The sequence below is a fragment of the Anoplophora glabripennis genome, unplaced genomic scaffold, assembly GCF_000390285.2.
Source record: "Anoplophora glabripennis isolate ALB-LARVAE unplaced genomic scaffold, Agla_2.0 scaffold72, whole genome shotgun sequence".
NCBI lineage: Eukaryota > Metazoa > Arthropoda > Insecta > Coleoptera > Cerambycidae > Anoplophora > Anoplophora glabripennis.
This window is the reverse complement of record NW_019416536.1, coordinates 60,143-78,902: the sequence shown is the minus strand read 5'-3', so window position 1 is coordinate 78,902 and position 18,760 is coordinate 60,143. Positions and strand designations below refer to the sequence as shown.

General features: G+C 36.4%; 4 protein-coding genes across 5 annotated transcripts in view; all 4 read left to right on the top strand.

Annotated features, from left to right (window-relative positions):
- Positions 1-3,920, top strand: part of LOC108908972 (myrosinase 1-like) — an 8,373-nt gene extending 4,453 nt beyond the window's left edge. Inside the window, exons 2-7 of the mRNA XM_023454898.1 lie at positions 100-779; positions 1,674-1,768; positions 2,924-3,226; positions 3,294-3,428; positions 3,477-3,583; positions 3,790-3,920. Coding sequence (XP_023310666.1) covers positions 100-779; positions 1,674-1,768; positions 2,924-3,226; positions 3,294-3,428; positions 3,477-3,583; positions 3,790-3,916 — 1,447 coding nt within the window. The 3' untranslated portion in view covers positions 3,917-3,920. The remainder of the gene's footprint in view (positions 1-99; positions 780-1,673; positions 1,769-2,923; positions 3,227-3,293; positions 3,429-3,476; positions 3,584-3,789) is intronic.
- A 415-nt stretch (positions 3,921-4,335) lies between these two features.
- Positions 4,336-10,583, top strand: LOC108909015 (myrosinase 1-like). The gene is made up of 7 exons (XM_018713231.1): positions 4,336-4,379; positions 4,430-5,109; positions 8,343-8,437; positions 9,593-9,895; positions 9,963-10,097; positions 10,146-10,252; positions 10,440-10,583. Exons 1-7 carry the CDS (start codon positions 4,339-4,341, stop codon positions 10,564-10,566), a joined length of 1,488 nt encoding a protein of 495 aa, XP_018568747.1. The 5' UTR covers positions 4,336-4,338; the 3' UTR covers positions 10,567-10,583.
- Positions 10,584-10,914: 331 nt separating this feature from the next.
- Positions 10,915-15,566, top strand: LOC108909021 (myrosinase 1). Of its 2 annotated transcripts, XM_023454897.1 has the most exons (8): positions 10,915-11,015; positions 11,086-11,305; positions 12,822-13,281; positions 13,966-14,060; positions 14,507-14,803; positions 14,866-15,003; positions 15,054-15,160; positions 15,386-15,566. In XM_023454897.1, the coding sequence occupies exons 1-8, from the start codon at positions 10,975-10,977 to the stop codon at positions 15,510-15,512; spliced, it is 1,485 nt and encodes a 494-aa protein (XP_023310665.1). In that variant the 5' UTR covers positions 10,915-10,974; the 3' UTR covers positions 15,513-15,566. The 2 variants fall into 2 exon arrangements, with proteins under 2 accessions (XP_023310665.1, XP_023310664.1); XM_023454896.1 differs by lacking the exons at positions 10,915-11,015; positions 11,086-11,305 and adding an exon at positions 12,431-12,531 and having other exon boundaries at positions 12,602-13,281.
- Positions 15,567-15,828: 262 nt separating this feature from the next.
- Positions 15,829-17,884, top strand: LOC108909019 (myrosinase 1-like). Its single transcript, XM_018713234.2, has 7 exons — positions 15,829-15,935; positions 16,002-16,681; positions 16,731-16,825; positions 16,925-17,221; positions 17,273-17,410; positions 17,473-17,579; positions 17,668-17,884. The coding sequence occupies exons 1-7, from the start codon at positions 15,895-15,897 to the stop codon at positions 17,792-17,794; spliced, it is 1,485 nt and encodes a 494-aa protein (XP_018568750.1). The 5' UTR covers positions 15,829-15,894; the 3' UTR covers positions 17,795-17,884.
- The last annotated feature ends 876 nt before the right edge of the window (positions 17,885-18,760 follow it).

Here is an 18,760-nt window from a genome sequence, read left to right as displayed (position 1 = left end):
AACAGTTTTAATCGTATGCCTTCTCTCTACGAGGTAAGATATACTAGTTTTTACTTTCCAAGATTTGCCTTACTAGAAGTAACGCTACATGTTTCCCAGTTTGGCAGATGACCCAATCAACACCCGGTACTTCCCCAAAGACTTCAAATTCGGTGTGGCAAACGCAGCCACCCAGATCGAAGGAGGCTGGAACGAGGATGGCAAGGGAGAAACCATCTGGGACTACTTGGCCCACAATTACCCCGAGAAAATTGCCGACAGCTCCACTCCAGAAATCGCTAGCGACTCCTACCACAAATACAAAGAAGACGTAGCTCTGGTAAAAGCCATGGGCCTGGACTACTATCGTCTCTCAATTGCTTGGTCCAGGATTTTACCGACTGGCCACCCCGACAAGATAAACCAAGCCGGTGTGCGATACTACAAGAACCTATTCGCCGAATTGAAAGCAGCCGAGGTGGAGCCCATGGTAACACTTTACCACTTGGATTTGCCGCAGCCTCTCCAAGATGAATATGGAGGTTGGTTGAACGAAACGGTGGTGGATCTTTTCGCGGAATACGCGAGGATCTGCTTCGAACTCTTTAAAGACGACGTGAAGATGTGGATCACCATCAACGAACCGAAACAGGTCTGTCATGGTGGATACGGTACTGGCGCTTTCGCTCCTGGTGTCGTTTCCAATGGTGTTGGAGAGTACATATGCGCTAAGAATGTAATTTTGGCTCACGCCAAGGCTTACCACATCTACGATGACGAATTTAGGGCCACTAATCAAGGTAGGTGTCAGCCGTGAAGAAAAGGGTAGAAGCTCGTGGATCTAGGCTAATTTAAAACAGTTAAAACATCTCAAATGGTTTATACAACAAATCGATCCTTTCGAAATGCGAAGAGGTCAGGAACTTACTCGTTGAAATCGTTTATCTGCTTTACAACAATTTTCTTAGCAATGCTAAAGCATTTAATATTTCTTGTCTCATTTGTTTTAAAGCTTAAAAACAACGCTCACTTTCGACTACTGTCATACGAAACAAATATTTTTAAAAGTTTTACACTAGAAATAGTAATGTATAAGTTACTGTTTATAAACAACGCCGTCGCCGTCGCTGTTACAAAAAACCCTACGTCCTATTTTAGACTACTTTCATTCAACTTTAAGTTTTGACTAACATATGATCGAATCTTCGATTTTACATGTTTTGTTGATGTTTATACCCTGACAAAAACCATTCACCTGATACTAAATAATAATTTAAAAATTTAATATGGAACCATACTACACGCTAGAGTAGATTCACTTGACTNTCATTCAACTTTAAGTTTTGACTAACATATGATCGAATCTTCGATTTTACATGTTTTGTTGATGTTTATACCCTGACAAAAACCATTCACCTGATACTAAATAATAATTTAAAAATTTAATATGGAACCATACTACACGCTAGAGTAGATTCACTTGACTATACGTGAACATTGCAATAGATACTGATGCGCATAATATAAAGACGTGGTAACCTGACAAAAAGGTTATTCGTGAATTTTAGTCGCCGATTTTATACAACACCCAGAAATCAGTCTAGATTTTATCTAGGTTTATGCCATCTTCTTCAATTTTTTCATTCTTTACCTAACCATTTTTATTCTTTCACCTATTTTGCCACCTATTAAAGGAAGGATTAGTATTGTCATCGATACTCCATGGTACGAACCCGGAAGTGACAGTGAAGAAGACCAGGAAGCAGCAGAAAGAATTATCCAGTTTAGTGTAAGACATTTACCTTATTACCGAGCTATTTTTTAAGTTTTCGAAGAAAGTAAACATCTATGATGTTGCCACACTGTTAAATCTTCTCCACTGAAGTGCATACATATTGGTGCTCTCTTTGTTTGGATAACTCAAATATTTAACGACAAACAGAGAGAGTTAACATTGTTGTCGAATATATGGAAGAAAAGAACCTGAGTTCGCGGACTTCCAATTTCACATGGAGAAATTGACAAATAGCAGATATTTACTTTCTTGTTCAACAAGTCTTTTTGTCTTATACATTGTTTTCTGCATACACGGCATCGTTCAACAAATACAACTGTAGGATAAGAGGAGGTCCCACAACGCAGAGCTGGAAAAAATACTCAAAATGTAAAATACAAATTACAAAATACTAGTACGGAAATATTTTAAAAAACTTAAAAACAAAACTTTGGAAAAGTATTTTAAATTAAATTGCTTAATACTTATTTAAAATAGTATTTTAAGTTTGTTGAATATTAAATATCAGGGTGATTCACAAACGTTCACCAAAAATGAAACCTCGTATTCTTTGGTGAATGGTCTTTCGTATAAAGTTTTTATCTAGGACGCTTCATTAAAAAGATACAGGATGTTAAACTTAAAAAAATGTTTTTAATTTTTTTAAATAATTGGGCACATGTATTTATGTAAACATTATCCAAAATCTGAGGCCATTTCCTAAAATTTAGATACTCCAGTGGCGGAGATACAGCGTATCGGTGACATATTTTTCTAATTAAAATAGTACGCCACTACTTTACTTTACTACGGATTCGTTTTTCATTTTCTACAAATTACTACTCTTTTATGTTTTCCCAAAAATGTAATTTGTTCGAAAGTTATTGTTGCTCGAATCTGATGAAAAGAATTGTTTATTCTTTCTTCTAACTGCTCAGAATATCAAAGTTACTATCACAGCCTACTATGTAATTTTAAACCGGATTTTATTTGAATATCGAAGTGTGTTTTCAGTTCGTAATATTATGATTGTTACCGTAAAGCAGTGGCGTACTATTTTATTTAGAAAAATATGTCACCGATACGCTGTCTCTGCCACTGGAGCAAATAAATTTAAGAAAATGGCCTCAGATTTTGGACAATCTTATGTATATTTAACATCTATTTTAGTTTGGTTTATACGGCAACCCGATCTTCGTCGGAGACTGGCCACAAGTAGTGGTAGACAGAATCTCACAACGCAGTGAATTAGAAGGATTCACCTCTTCCCGCCTACCCGCCTTCACAGATGAGGAAATCGCTTATGTCAAGGGTACCAATGATTATCTGGGCGTAAACCATTACTCCACGAGCATGGTAAATGCTACAACAGATTCACCAATAGGAGATCCAAGTTATGGAAAAGACATGAGTGTCTTGGATTGGGCACAACCAGACTGGCCGACAGGTGCTGATGGTGATTATCAGAATGTCGTAAGTATGGTTGAATGGACGCGTCCTTTTTCAAAAAAATTATGGAAAACGTTATTTTAACGCATAGGTTCCGTGGGGTATGAGACATCTTCTTGTGTGGCTGAAGAAGAATTATGGTGATGTTGAAATAGTCATCACAGAAAATGGTCTTTCAGATAGTACGGGAATACTGGAAGATGACCATAGAATATCCTATTATCAGGTAATTGTTTACTCCTTATTCTGCAATTTCTAATATTTTTGATTGAAGGATTATTTGAGCGCTTGCTTGGACGCCATCTATGAAGATGGTGTCAACTTGTCGACCTACCTGGCTTGGAGTATTATCGATGATTGGGAATTTAACGCCGGATACACGTTAGTAACATACATTTAAAATAATATTATAAATATGTAAAAATTACTTCCGTTATTCCCTCAGGTGCAATAAGAACGATCGGAGTACATATTACACATGAAAGAGTTGATAAAATTGATATTTTAACTTTAATAATGTATTGGTTTAATTTAGTAGTAGGGGAAATGTATTTAATCTAGAAAATGTATTCATTATTTTGTTGCAGTTCATTCTTAGGCATGCACTACGTGAATTTCACGGATCCAGAAAGAACTAGAATTCCAAGAAAGTCTGCTAGTTGGTTCACAAACATGGTCGCCACACGTTGCCTGGTAGACACTTGTGTGGAATAAGTTGTCTCAGTTGTTATTCTAGTGTATAATGTATATACATGTAATAAAAATATTCAAATGTTTAAAGTGTTTTTATTACATTAACAAAATAACACCTTTATCTGTTATCACCACAGTTACAATCAACTTAATGTAATAATACTACAATATATACAATATGCTATAAAAAAAACATGAATTTTTCCCAAAATTATAAATCAAAATGTACATACCAGATCATACACCAATGAGAATCAAACGATAAATTAATATCAGCTAGTTTATTCAAGTGATGTGCTTTTACGTCATAAATGGGTACATGGTACTTAACATACTTGAAAATTCCTTAATAATAGAAAGCAGAATTTAACAGAATGATAAGAGGATTTAACATATTTATAGAAGCTCAAGGAGGAAACTGCATCAGTTAGTCAATACTAATCATGAAGGTAACAGTTTTAATCGTATGCCTTCTCTCTACCAGGTAAGATATACTAGTTTGCCTTACTAGAAATAACGCTACATGTTCCCCAGTTTGGCAGATGACCCAATCAACACCCGGTACTTCCCCAAAGACTTCAAATTCGGTGTGGCAAACTCAGCCCCCCAGATCGAAGGAGGCTGGAACGAGGATGGCAAGGGAGAAACCATCTGGGACTACTTGGCCCACAATTACCCCGAGAAAATTGCCGACAGCTCCACTCCAGAAATCGCTAGCGACTCCTACCACAAATACAAAGAAGACGTAGCTCTGGTAAAAGCCATGGGCCTGGACTACTATCGTCTCTCAATTGCTTGGTCCAGAATCTTACCCACCGGCCACCCCGACAAGATAAACCAAGCCGGTGTGCGATACTACAAGAACCTATTCGCCGAATTGAAAGCAGCCGAGGTGGAGCCCATGGTAACAATTTACCACTTGGATTTGCCACAGCCTCTCCAAGATGAATATGGAGGTTGGTTGAACGAAACGATGGTGGATCTTTTCGCGGAATACGCGAGGATTTGCTTCGAACTCTTTAAAGACGACGTGAAGATGTGGATCACCATCAACGAACCGAAACAGGTCTGTCATGCTGGATACGGTACTGGAGCTTTCCCTCCTGGTGTCGTTTCCAATGGGATTGGAGAGTACATATGCGCTAAGAATGTAATTTTGGCTCACGCCAAGGCTTACCACATCTACGATGACGAATTTAGGGCCACTAATCAAGGTAGGTGTCAGCCTTGAAGAAAAGGGTAGAAGTTCGTGGATCTAGGCTAATTTAAAACAGTTAAAACATCTCAAATGATCTATACAACCAAATCGATCCTTTTGAAATACGAGGTCAGGAACTTGCTCGTTGAAATCGTTTATCTGCTTTTTCAACAATTTACTTAGCACTTCTAAAACATTTAATTTTTTTGTCTCGTTTATTTTAAAGCTTAAAAACAATGCTCACTTTCGATTACTGTCATAGGGAACAAATATTTTTAAAAGTTTTACACAAGAAATAGTAATGTACAAGTTACTGTTTATAAACAACGCCGTCGCCGTCGCTGTTACAAAAAACCCTACATCCTATTTTAGACAACTTTCATTCAAATTTAAGTTTTGACTAAGATATGAACGAATCTTCGATTTTACATGTTTTGTTGACGTTTATACCCTGACAAAAACCATTCACCTGATACTAAATAATAATTTAAAAATTTAATATGGAACCATACTACACGCTAGAGTAGATTCACTTGACTGCTATACGTGAACATTGCAATAGACACTGATGCGCATAAAATAAAGACGTGGTAACCTGACAAAAAAGTTATTCGTGAATTTTAATCGCCGACTTTACGCAATACCTACCCAGAAACAGTCTAGATTTTGTCTAAGTTTATGTCATCTTCTTCAATTTTTTCATTCTTTACCTAACCATTTTTTCTTTCTCCTATTTTGCCACTTATTAAAGGAAGGCTCACTATTGCCATCGATACTCCATGGTACGAACCCGGAAGTGACAGTGAAGAAGACCAGGAAGCAGCTGAAAGAATCATCCAGTTTAGTGTAAGACATTTACCTTATTGCCGAGCTATTTTTTAAGTTGTTGGAAGAAAATAAATATCTATGATGTTGCCATACTGTTAAATCTTCTCCACTGAAGTGCAAGTGCATACATATGTGGTGCTCTCTTTGTTTGGATAACTCAAATATTTAACGACAAAGAGAGAGAGTTACATATTGCATTGTTGTCAAATATATGGAAGAAAAGAACCTGAGTTTGCGGACTTCCAACTTCACATGGAAAAATTGACAATTGCAGATATTTACTTTCTCATTCAACAAGTCTTTTTGTCTTATACATTGTTTTCTGCATACACGGCCTCGTTGAACAGATACAACTGTTGGACAAGAGGAGGTCCCACAAAGCAGAACTGGGAAAAATGCTGAAAATGTATTTAAAATACAAATTACAAAATACTAGTACGGAAGTATTTTAAAATACTTAAAAAACAAAACTTTGGAAAAGTATTTTAAATTAAATTACTTAGTATTTAAAATAGTATTTTAAGTATGTTGAATATTAAATATACAGGGTGTTTCACAAACGTTGACCAAAAATTAAACTTCGTATTTTTTGGTGAATGGTCTTTCGTATAAAGTTTTTATCTAGGACGTTTCATTAAAAAGATACAGGGTGTTAAACTTAAAAAAATGTTTTAAATTTTTTTAAATAATTTAAAAACTAGTAAGTGAAATAATTCGAAAATGGGCACGTGTATTTTTGTAAACATTGTTCAAAATCTGAGGCATTTTCCTAAAATTTATATACTCAATGACGGAGATACAGCGTATCTGTGACATATTTTTCTAATTAAAATAGTACGCCACTACTTTACTTTATTCGTTTTTCATTTTCTACAAATTACTACTTTTTCTATTATGTCCGAGTCACTCTCTATAATTTCGACCGCGAGGTATAGTGGACCAATACAGGTTTGCTTTGATGACTAGCGCGCCGCCGTCAATTCTACATCAGTCGGACTAGTTTACCAATACCGGACTCGCCGAATTGCTATTCAAGTATAAATTACGAGACACGTCATGGTCAAAGCATAGAAAGAAATTTCAGAAGTGCATACGGTCCTGTGCTTTAAGGTTGCAGGTTCCAATTGACATCGTAAAAACTATACCAGTCGCCAGTGGTAACATGCAAAAGGTATTTATTTTTGGTAGGTATTTTGGGTATTTTAAATACTTCCAGTACTTTTAGAAGATTTTAAATATTTGTTTAAAATACAAAACACTTTATTAAAGTATTTGAAATGCAAAATATTTTTGGGGTTATAACAAAAGTATTTTAATTACAAAATACAAATTACTATTTCATATTTAAAATAGTATTTGATAATTTTCTTGTCAAAATACTCCCAGCTCTGCCACAAAGCGCCAACGCCGGCTGTCCAGGCCTACAGCGATATGGCAGGATTGGCAGGACCAGGACAAAGAGGGATACTTCCCCCTCGGTCTCAAACTCCCAAATCATTTAGGGCACCAGCATCGCCAAAAGTAACGACGCGAGATACAAAACTGTTGTTAAATAGTAAACAGCGTTACCTACCTTTCTCTTATTTCATATGTCTTATGTAGCCAACGTATATTCAACTGTGCATTCAGGAGAATAATCATAAACAGTTTGACGACGTTTGTATCTGCAAACATCTATTTTAGTTTGGTCTATACGGCAACCCGATCTACGTTGGAGACTGGCCACAAGTAGTGGTAGACAGAATCGCACAACGCAGTGAATTGGAAGGATTCACCTCTACTCGCCTCCCCGCCTTCACCGATGAAGAAATCGCTTATGTCAAGGGTACCTATGATTACCTGGGCGTAAACCATTACTCCACCAGCATGGTAAATGCTACAACGGATTCACCAATCGGAGATCCAAGTTATGGAAACGACATGAGTGTCTTGGATTGGGTACAACCAGACTGGCCGTCAGGTGCTGATGGTGATAAACAGAATGTCGTAAGTATGGTTGAATGGATGCGTCCTTTTTCAAAAAAAATATGGAAAATGTTATTTTAACGCATAGGTTCCGTGGGGTATGAGACATCTTCTTGTGTGGCTGAAGAAGAATTATGACAGCTCCACTCCAGAAATCGCTAGCGACTCCTACCACAAATACAAAGAAGACGTAGCTCTGGTAAAAGCCATGGGCCTGGTACTACACGCTAGAGTAGATTCACTTGACTATACGTGAACATTGCAATAGATACTGATGCGCATAATATAAAGACGTGGTAACCTGACAAAAAGGTTATTCGTGAATTTTAGTCGCCGATTTTATACAACACCCAGAAATCAGTCTAGATTTTATCTAGGTTTATGCCATCTTCTTCAATTTTTTCATTCTTTACCTAACCATTTTTATTCTTTCACCTATTTTGCCACCTATTAAAGGAAGGATTAGTATTGTCATCGATACTCCATGGTACGAACCCGGAAGTGACAGTGAAGAAGACCAGGAAGCAGCAGAAAGAATTATCCAGTTTAGTGTAAGACATTTACCTTATTACCGAGCTATTTTTTAAGTTTTCGAAGAAAGTAAACATCTATGATGTTGCCACACTGTTAAATCTTCTCCACTGAAGTGCATACATATTGGTGCTCTCTTTGTTTGGATAACTCAAATATTTAACGACAAACAGAGAGAGTTAACATTGTTGTCGAATATATGGAAGAAAAGAACCTGAGTTCGCGGACTTCCAATTTCACATGGAGAAATTGACAAATAGCAGATATTTACTTTCTTGTTCAACAAGTCTTTTTGTCTTATACATTGTTTTCTGCATACACGGCATCGTTCAACAAATACAACTGTAGGATAAGAGGAGGTCCCACAACGCAGAGCTGGAAAAAATACTCAAAATGTAAAATACAAATTACAAAATACTAGTACGGAAATATTTTAAAAAACTTAAAAACAAAACTTTGGAAAAGTATTTTAAATTAAATTGCTTAATACTTATTTAAAATAGTATTTTAAGTTTGTTGAATATTAAATATCAGGGTGATTCACAAACGTTCACCAAAAATGAAACCTCGTATTCTTTGGTGAATGGTCTTTCGTATAAAGTTTTTATCTAGGACGCTTCATTAAAAAGATACAGGATGTTAAACTTAAAAAAATGTTTTTAATTTTTTTAAATAATTGGGCACATGTATTTATGTAAACATTATCCAAAATCTGAGGCCATTTCCTAAAATTTAGATACTCCAGTGGCGGAGATACAGCGTATCGGTGACATATTTTTCTAATTAAAATAGTACGCCACTACTTTACTTTACTACGGATTCGTTTTTCATTTTCTACAAATTACTACTCTTTTATGTTTTCCCAAAAATGTAATTTGTTCGAAAGTTATTGTTGCTCGAATCTGATGAAAAGAATTGTTTATTCTTTCTTCTAACTGCTCAGAATATCAAAGTTACTATCACAGCCTACTATGTAATTTTAAACCGGATTTTATTTGAATATCGAAGTGTGTTTTCAGTTCGTAATATTATGATTGTTACCGTAAAGCAGTGGCGTACTATTTTATTTAGAAAAATATGTCACCGATACGCTGTCTCTGCCACTGGAGCAAATAAATTTAAGAAAATGGCCTCAGATTTTGGACAATCTTATGTATATTTAACATCTATTTTAGTTTGGTTTATACGGCAACCCGATCTTCGTCGGAGACTGGCCACAAGTAGTGGTAGACAGAATCTCACAACGCAGTGAATTAGAAGGATTCACCTCTTCCCGCCTACCCGCCTTCACAGATGAGGAAATCGCTTATGTCAAGGGTACCTATGATTACCTGGGCGTAAACCATTACTCCACCAGCATGGTAAATGCTACAACGGATTCACCAATCGGAGATCCAAGTTATGGAAACGACATGAGTGTCTTGGATTGGGTACAACCAGACTGGCCGTCAGGTGCTGATGGTGATAAACAGAATGTCGTAAGTATGGTTGAATGGATGCGTCCTTTTTCAAAAAAAATATGGAAAATGTTATTTTAACGCATAGGTTCCGTGGGGTATGAGACATCTTCTTGTGTGGCTGAAGAAGAATTATGGTGATGTTGAAATAGTCATCACAGAAAATGGTCTTTCAGATAGTACGGGAATAATGGAAGATGACCATAGAATATCATATCATCAGGTAATTGTTTACCCCTTATTCGGTAATTTCTAATATTTTTTATTGAAGGATTATTTGAGCGCTTGCTTGGACGCCATCTATGAAGATAGAGTCAACTTGTCGACCTATCTGGCTTGGAGTATTATCGATGATTGGGAACTTATCGCCGGATACACGTTAGTAACATACATTTAAATCAATATTAAAAATATGTAAAAACTAAAATTACCTTACCAATGACTTCTGTTATTCTGTCAGGTGCAATAAGAACGATCGTAATATATATTACACATTTAAGAGTCGATAATTTAGTATTAGGGGAATGTATTTAATCTAGAAAATGTATTCATTATTTTGTTGCAGTTCATTCATGGGCATGTACTACGTGAATTTCACGGATCCAGAAAGAACTAGAATTCCAAGAAAGTCTGCTAGTTGGTTTACAAACACGGTTGCCACACGTTGCCTGGTAGAAACTTGTGTGGAATAAGTTGTCTCATTTGTTATTCTAGCATATAATGTATCTATGTAATAAAAATATTCAAATGTTTAAAGTGTTTTTATTAGATTAAAAAAATAACATCTGTTATTGCCACAGTTACAATCAACTTAAATACTATAATATATACTATATAGTGTAGTATATACTATAAAAAAAACATGATTTTTTCCCAAAATTATAAATCAAATTGTATGTACATATCAGATCATACTCCAATAAGAATCAAAAGATAAGTCAATATCAGCTTATTCAAGTGAAATGCTTTTACGTCAAATGGGTAGATGGTACTTTAACATACTTGAAAATTCCTCGATAATAGTAAACAGAATGATAAGAGAATTTAACATATTTATAGAAGCACAAGGAGGAAACTACATTAGTTAGTCGATACTAATCATGAAGGTAACAGTTTTAATAGTATGCCTTCTCTCTACGAGGTAAGATATACCTACTAGTTTTTACTTTCCAATATTTGCCTTACTAGAAATAACGCTACATGTTTCTCAGTTTGGCAGATGACCCAATCAACACCCGGTACTTCCCCAAAGACTTCAAATTCGGTGTGGCGAATGCAGCCACCCAGATCGAAGGAGGCTGGAACGAGGATGGCAAGGGAGAAACTATATGGGACTACTGGGCCCACAATTACCCCGAGAAAATTACCGACCGCTCCACTCCAGATATCGCTTGCGACTCCTACCACAAATACAAAGAAGACGTAGCTCTGGTGAAAGCCATGGGNTATTTCCTTTTTAAAACGTATTACCTTCCAAATGTTGTATTAATAGGGACAGCTCCATGTGTGAGACATCGTTTTCCAGTTACTGTTACCTTAATATCTGTAGCGCGGAAATGCTTCGAACGGATATAATTATCCTTTGATAAATCATATTCAGATATGGCGAAATTTTCTAGCCACACTGCTCGTATCGCAGGATCTTATGGTATTCTACAAATAAACTAGTGTTAGTATCAAAATACAAACATAATAAGTTAACAAATAAAATACTTAGGACACCTTACACCCTTGTAAAAACGCCCATGGAAACAATGTCAAACTTACTTGTTAAAAGAAGTAGCACATATTTGTCTCTTTTCCTGTAATTGTCGGCATATTATACCCCGCTTTGGCATTTTTATTGAAATTAAATAAAAAAACACAATTTAAAAAGACAGAAAACACTGAACTCGGCTAATATCGATTTCACAATAATAGACTAATAATGGCGTCCCTTATAGTACCGTTTAATACCAGGCAATGATGCCACTTACGGCGTTTGTAGTGCTAGGAATTTCAATAATGTATTTTTTTTTCGGATATTCAGAATCTATAATTATAAAACAGGTTGCAAGAAAATAGTGTCGTACATATTACAATGTAACTAATTTGTAAGTCGAGGTCAAGAATGAGGTATATCCTTCTATGTTAATCAATTAAAATGACAGCTGTACCTAGCTATAAAGATAAAAATGTAACATTGGCAGCAACGTCAAGGACGTCACAAAGTACCAATGTTTGTAAATACACATATGTCAACACTTCACTATCGAATGTAAATATCGGCGTCCCTTTTATTTATTAGTCTGAGGTTGAAACCGAAACCGACCGGTGATGCGATGAGGATCGTGCTACTGTCGCTGGCTACTGGAGGTTTAAGAATTGAGAGATGTATAGTTCGTGAACGATTCATTTCGAACAAATTATTTCAGTATTCTTTTATTGTGCAGTACTTACCGTTTACCGTTAATTGATCTGCGAATATATTCGTCGTAGTAGATTAGGTTCTTCGTTTAGTTGAAACATTGAAACNTACTTGAAAATTCCTCGATAATAGTAAACAGAATGATAAGAGAATTTAACATATTTATAGAAGCACAAGGAGGAAACTACATTAGTTAGTCGATACTAATCATGAAGGTAACAGTTTTAATAGTATGCCTTCTCTCTACGAGGTAAGATATACCTACTAGTTTTTACTTTCCAATATTTGCCTTACTAGAAATAACGCTACATGTTTCTCAGTTTGGCAGATGACCCAATCAACACCCGGTACTTCCCCAAAGACTTCAAATTCGGTGTGGCGAATGCAGCCACCCAGATCGAAGGAGGCTGGAACGAGGATGGCAAGGGAGAAACTATCTGGGACTACTGGGCCCACAATTACCCCGAGAAAATTACCGACCGCTCCACTCCAGATATCGCTTGCGACTCCTACCACAAATACAAAGAAGACGTAGCTCTGGTGAAAGCCATGGGCCTGGACTACTATCGTCTCTCAATTGCTTGGTCCAGGATCTTACCGACCGGCCACCCCGACAAGATAAACCAAGCCGGTGTGCGATACTACAAGAATTTATTCGCAGAACTGAAAGAAGCTGAGGTGGAGCCCATGGTAACGCTTTACCACTGGGATTTACCGCAACCTCTCCAAGTAGAATACGGAGGTTGGTTGAATGAAACGGTGGTGGATCTCTTTTCGGAATACGCGAGGATCTGCTTCGAACTCTTTAAAGACGACGTGAAGATGTGGACCACCATCAACGAACCGAAACAGGTCTGTCATGCTGGATACGGTACTGGAGTTTACGCTCCTGGTGTCGTTTCCAATGGTATTGGAGAATACATATGCGCTAAGAATGTAATTTTGGCTCACGCCAAGGCTTACCACATCTACGACAACGAATTTAGAGCCACTAATCAAGGTAGGTGTCAGAAGAAAAGGGTAGAGGCTCGTGAATCAAGACTGAATTAAAACATTAAAAATATCTGAAATGATTTATATAACAAATCGATCCTTTTGAAATGCGAAGAGATCAGGAACTTACTAGTTGAAATCGTTTATCTGCTTTATCAACAATTTACTTAGCATTGCTAAAACATTTAATATTTCTTGTCTCATTTGTTTTAAAGCTAAAAAACAACGCTTACCTTCGACTATTGTCATACGGAACAAATATTTTTAAAAATTTTACAAAAGAAAAAGTAATATGGAGCAGTCGCTGTTACAAAAAACCCTACGTCCTATTTTAGACAACTTTCATTCAACTTTAAATTTTAACTAACATATCTAATCTTCGATTTTACATGTTTGTTGATGTTTTATGTCCTGACATAAAAAAACATTCACCTGATACTAAATAAAATAATATGGAACATACTACACACTACAATAGATTGACTTGACTGCTTAAATGCTTAATATACATGAACATTGCAGTAGATACTGTGCATAAAATAGAAACGTGATAACCTGACAAAAAAGTTGGTCGTGAATTTTAGTCACCTAGAAATTAGTCTAGATTTTATCTAGATGTATGACATCTTTTTAAATTTTTTCTTTCTTTATCTAACAATTTTTATTCATTCTCTTTTGCCACTTATTAAAGGAAGGATCGCTATGGTCATCGATACGACATGGTACGAACCCGGAAGTGACAGTGAAGAAGACCAGGAAGCATCAGAAAGAATCCTCCAGTTTAGTGTAAGATGTTTATCTAATTGCTGAGTTATTTTTTAAGTTATTCGAAGAAGTAAACATCTATGATGTTGCTACACTGCTAAACGTTCTCTACTGAAAGTGCATACCTATGTGGTGCTCTCTTTGTTTGGATAACTCAAAAAATATTTAACGACAAACAGAGAGAGTTAAACATTGCATTGTTGTTGAATATATGGAAGAAAAGAGCCTGAGCTCGTGGACTTCCAACTTCACATGGAAAAATTGACAATTGCAGATATTTACTTCCTTGTTCAACAACTCTTTTTGTCTTATACATTGTTTTCTGCATACGTGGCCTCGTTCAAAACTGTTGTTAAATAATAAACAGTCAGTGTTGTCTATCTTTCTCTTATTTTATATAACTTATGTAGCCAGTGTATATTCATAAACAGTTTGGTAACGTTTGTATCTGCAAACATCCATTTCAGTTTGGTCTATACGCCAACCCGATCTTCATCGGAGACTGGCCAAAAGTAGTGATTGACAGAGTCGCACAACGCAGTGAATTGGAAGGATTCACTTCTTCCCGCCTCCCCGTCTTCACCGATGAGGAAATCGCTTATGTCAAGGGTACCTATGATTATCTGGGCTTAAACCATTACTCCACCAACATGGCCAACGCTACAGCGGATTTACCAATCGGAAATTCAAGTTATGGAAACGACATCAGTGTCTTGACTTGGAGACGACCAGAGTGGCCAAGAGGTGCTGATAATCAGTTTGCCGTATGTTCATTGGACGCGTCCTTTTTCAAAAAAATTAAGTAAAATGTTATTTTAACACATAGGTTGTCCCGTGGGGTTTGAGACATCTTCTTGTGTGGCTGAAGAAGACTTATGGTGATGCTGAAATCGTCATCACAGAAAGTGGCCTTTCAGATACTACGGGAATAATGGAAGATGACCATAGAATATCATATTATCAGGTAATTGTTTACCATTTATTATCTGCAGTTTCTAATATTTTTGCTTAAAGGATTATTTGAGCGCTTGCTTGGACGCTATCTATGAAGACGGAGTCAACTTGTCGACCTACACGGCTTGGAGTATTATTGATGATTGGGAATGGAACGCCGGATACACGTTAGTAACATACATTTAAAATAATATTAAAACTATGCGAAAATGACTAAAATTACCCTACCAATGACTTCTGTTGTTCCGTCAGTTGCAATAAGGAGGATCGGAGGTACATATTACACATCAAAGAGTTGATAAATTGATATTTTAACTTTGATAATGTCTAGGTTCAATTTATAGTATTAAGGGAAATGTATTTATTCTAGAAAATGTATTATTTTATTGCAGTTCATCCTTGGGCATGTACTACGTGAATTTCACGGATCCAGAAAGAACTAGAATTCCAAGAAAGTCTGCTAGTTGGTTCACAAACATGGTGGCCACACGTTGCCTGGTAGACACTTGTACGCAATAAGAAGTCTCATTTGTTATTCTAGTGTATATTTGTAAATAAATATATTCAAATGTTTAAAGTGTTTTTATTAGATCTAACAAAATAACACCTTTATCTGTTATCGCCACAGTTACAATCAATCTTTTAAATACTACTAGTACTATAAAAAAAAAATTTTCCCAAAATTATAAATCAAAATGTACATCCAGATCATATTCCAATGAGAATCAAAAGATAAGTCAATATCAGCTTATTCAAGTGAAATGCTTTTATATCATAGATGGGTAGATGGTACTTTAACATACTTGAAAATTCCTTAATAATAGTAAACAGAATGATAAGAGGATTTAACATATTTATAGAAGCTCAAGGAGAAAACTACATTAGTTAGTCGATACTAATCATGAAGGTAACAGTTTTAATCGTATGCCTTCTCTCTACGAGGTAAATTATACTAGTTTTTACTTTCCAATATTTGCCTTACTAGAAGTAACGCTACATGTTTCCCAGTTTGGCAGAGGACCCAATCAACACCCGGTACTTCCCCAAAGACTTCAAATTCGGTGTGGCAAACGCAGCCACCCAGATCGAAGGAGGCTGGAACGAGGATGGCAAGGGAGAAACCATCTGGGACTACTGGGCCCACAATTACCCAGAGAAAATTACCGACCGCTCCACTCCAGATATCGCTTGCGACTCCTACCACAAATACAAAGAAGACGTAGCTCTGGTAAAAGCCATGGGCCTGGACTACTATCGTCTCTCAATTGCTTGGTCCAGGATTTTACCGACTGGCCACCCCGACAAGATAAACCAAGCCGGTGTGCGATACTACAAGAATCTATTCGCAGAACTGAAAAAAGCCGAGGTGGAGCCCATGGTAACGCTTTACCACTGGGATTTGCCGCAGCCTCTCCAAGATGAATACGGAGGTTGGCTGAATGAAACGGTGGTGGATCTCTTCGCGGAATATGCGAAAATTTGCTTTGAACTCTTCCAGGATGACGTGAAGATGTGGATCACCATCAACGAACCGAAACAGGTGTGCCATGACGGATATGGTACCGGCGGTGCTGCACCTGGAGTTGTTTCGAATGGTGTGGGGGAATATGTGTGTGCTAAGAATATTCTTTTGGCCCATGCCAAAGCGTATCACGTACATGATGATGAGTTTAGAGCAAAAAATCAAGGTAATTGTTCAAAAATCGATGAATATTTATTAAAAGTTGCTTTTTACAGGAAGAATAGCTATGGTCATTGATACTACGTGGTATGAACCAGGAAGTGACAGTGAAGAAGATCAGGAAGCCTCAGAAAGAATTGTTCAATTCATGGTAAGGTGAAAAGTTTTTTATAGCCCACATTCGATGTAGGCCATCTACTGTCTACAATTTCAATTACACCACGCCATCTACATATGAACACTGTTTCAGTTAGGACTATATGGGAATCCCATCTTCAACGGAAACTGGCCCCAGGTGGTGATAGACCGTGTAGCCTTGCGTAGCGAACAAGAGGGCTTCGCAACGTCTAGACTTCCTATGTTAACAGATGAGGAAATCGCTTACATCAAGGGCACCTACGACTACTTGGCCTTGAACCACTATGCTACTAATATGGTGAACGCGACTACAGAAGCAGCAATTGGAGATCCCAGTTTTGGAACAGATATTAATGTTGTGACCTGGAGGCAGCCAGATTGGCCCAGTGGTTCTTGGAGCTGGTTTGCTGTAAGTTTTCTTCGGAGTAGAGGTAATGAAATATAATTTATTTTTTAATAGGTCGTGCCTTGGGGACTTAGACACTTACTCGTGTGGTTGAAGAAAACTTACGGCAACCAAGAGATCGTGATCACTGAAAACGGCCTTTCTGACAATACCGGTACACTGGAGGATGATGACAGAATTTCGTATTACCAGGTATACGGAAAGCCAAGCAATAAAAGATATGTGTTTAATTACGTTTAAAACTATGTTTTTAGGGCTATCTAAGTGCATGCTTGGACGCCATCTATGAGGATGGCGTAAATTTAACCACTTACACTGCTTGGAGCATTATAGACGATTGGGAATGGGGTGGTGGTTATACGTAAGTCTAAAGTCTAGTCGTCGTTTAATAACATGACAATAATTTTAAGGAAGAAGTTTAATACGTACCTATTTTCAATTATTTGCAGATCTTTTTTGGGCATGTATCGCGTTAATTTTACCGACCCTGAAAGAACTAGAACTCCAAGAAAATCTGCAGCTTGGTTCACCAACATGGTCAAGACTAGATGTTTAGTAGACATTTGTACCGAATAAAATGTAGATGATTTATTTAAACATACATTTTGACTACAATTTATTAAAAAATCACTGTCAATTCAATGCTGTTTTAAATACAAAATAAAGAGTACATTACAAAAATCTATTTATTTTTCTTGAAAACCCAACAAAAACAACTTATGATACGGCTATGTTTTGACAAGATTCTAGAGATGTGTAGTTCGTGAACGAATAGTTGAAAAGAATTATTCACTTCCAACGAACTGAACGAACTGTTTCATCATTCTTTCAATGTATAGTTCGTTTTGAACTGCGAACGTGCGCGTGCGTCTAGCTAGAATGTATGTACTATGTTCATAGGTTGAAACCTCAGAGTAATAAATAAAGGGGAGGCCGCATTCCCTATTTCAGTACACAGTGTAAACATGTAACCTCAACCTATTGTATGTTGATAAACAAATGATACATAAGTAAACACAATGGTCCCTGGTACAGTGGCGTACCGAGTTTAGGTTTAAAATCTATCATAATATAAGGAAACCATAAAAATTACACTTTTTAATAGAATAAAATCAGAAGTGCTCGATTATTTAAGCTTTCATGTGTAATAAATAGACAATAAATAGGAAAAAGTTAATGGTTTCTTCAAAATCTATAATTAATATTTTAAAAACATTTCCAGAACAAAAGAGTGACTAAAGAAAACTCCTCGATTGAAACTATCATTATACTATAGCTATAGCAATGTCATTGCCTACTATTAATTCTATTATTTCATAGTAGTTCTCGATTACTGGAAGAACATTTATTAAAATAAATAATTTAAATAAAACTACAAGAAAAGGAGCAAAAATATATTTAATTAAAATCTGCTGGAATATAAACAATGCAAAGAAAACAAAACATATTTGTACTAAAAGTAACGGAAAAATGAATTTACATTGAACAACATTTAATCGTATGGGAAAATAAGCATGTTTTAAATGTACGCAACAAAAATAA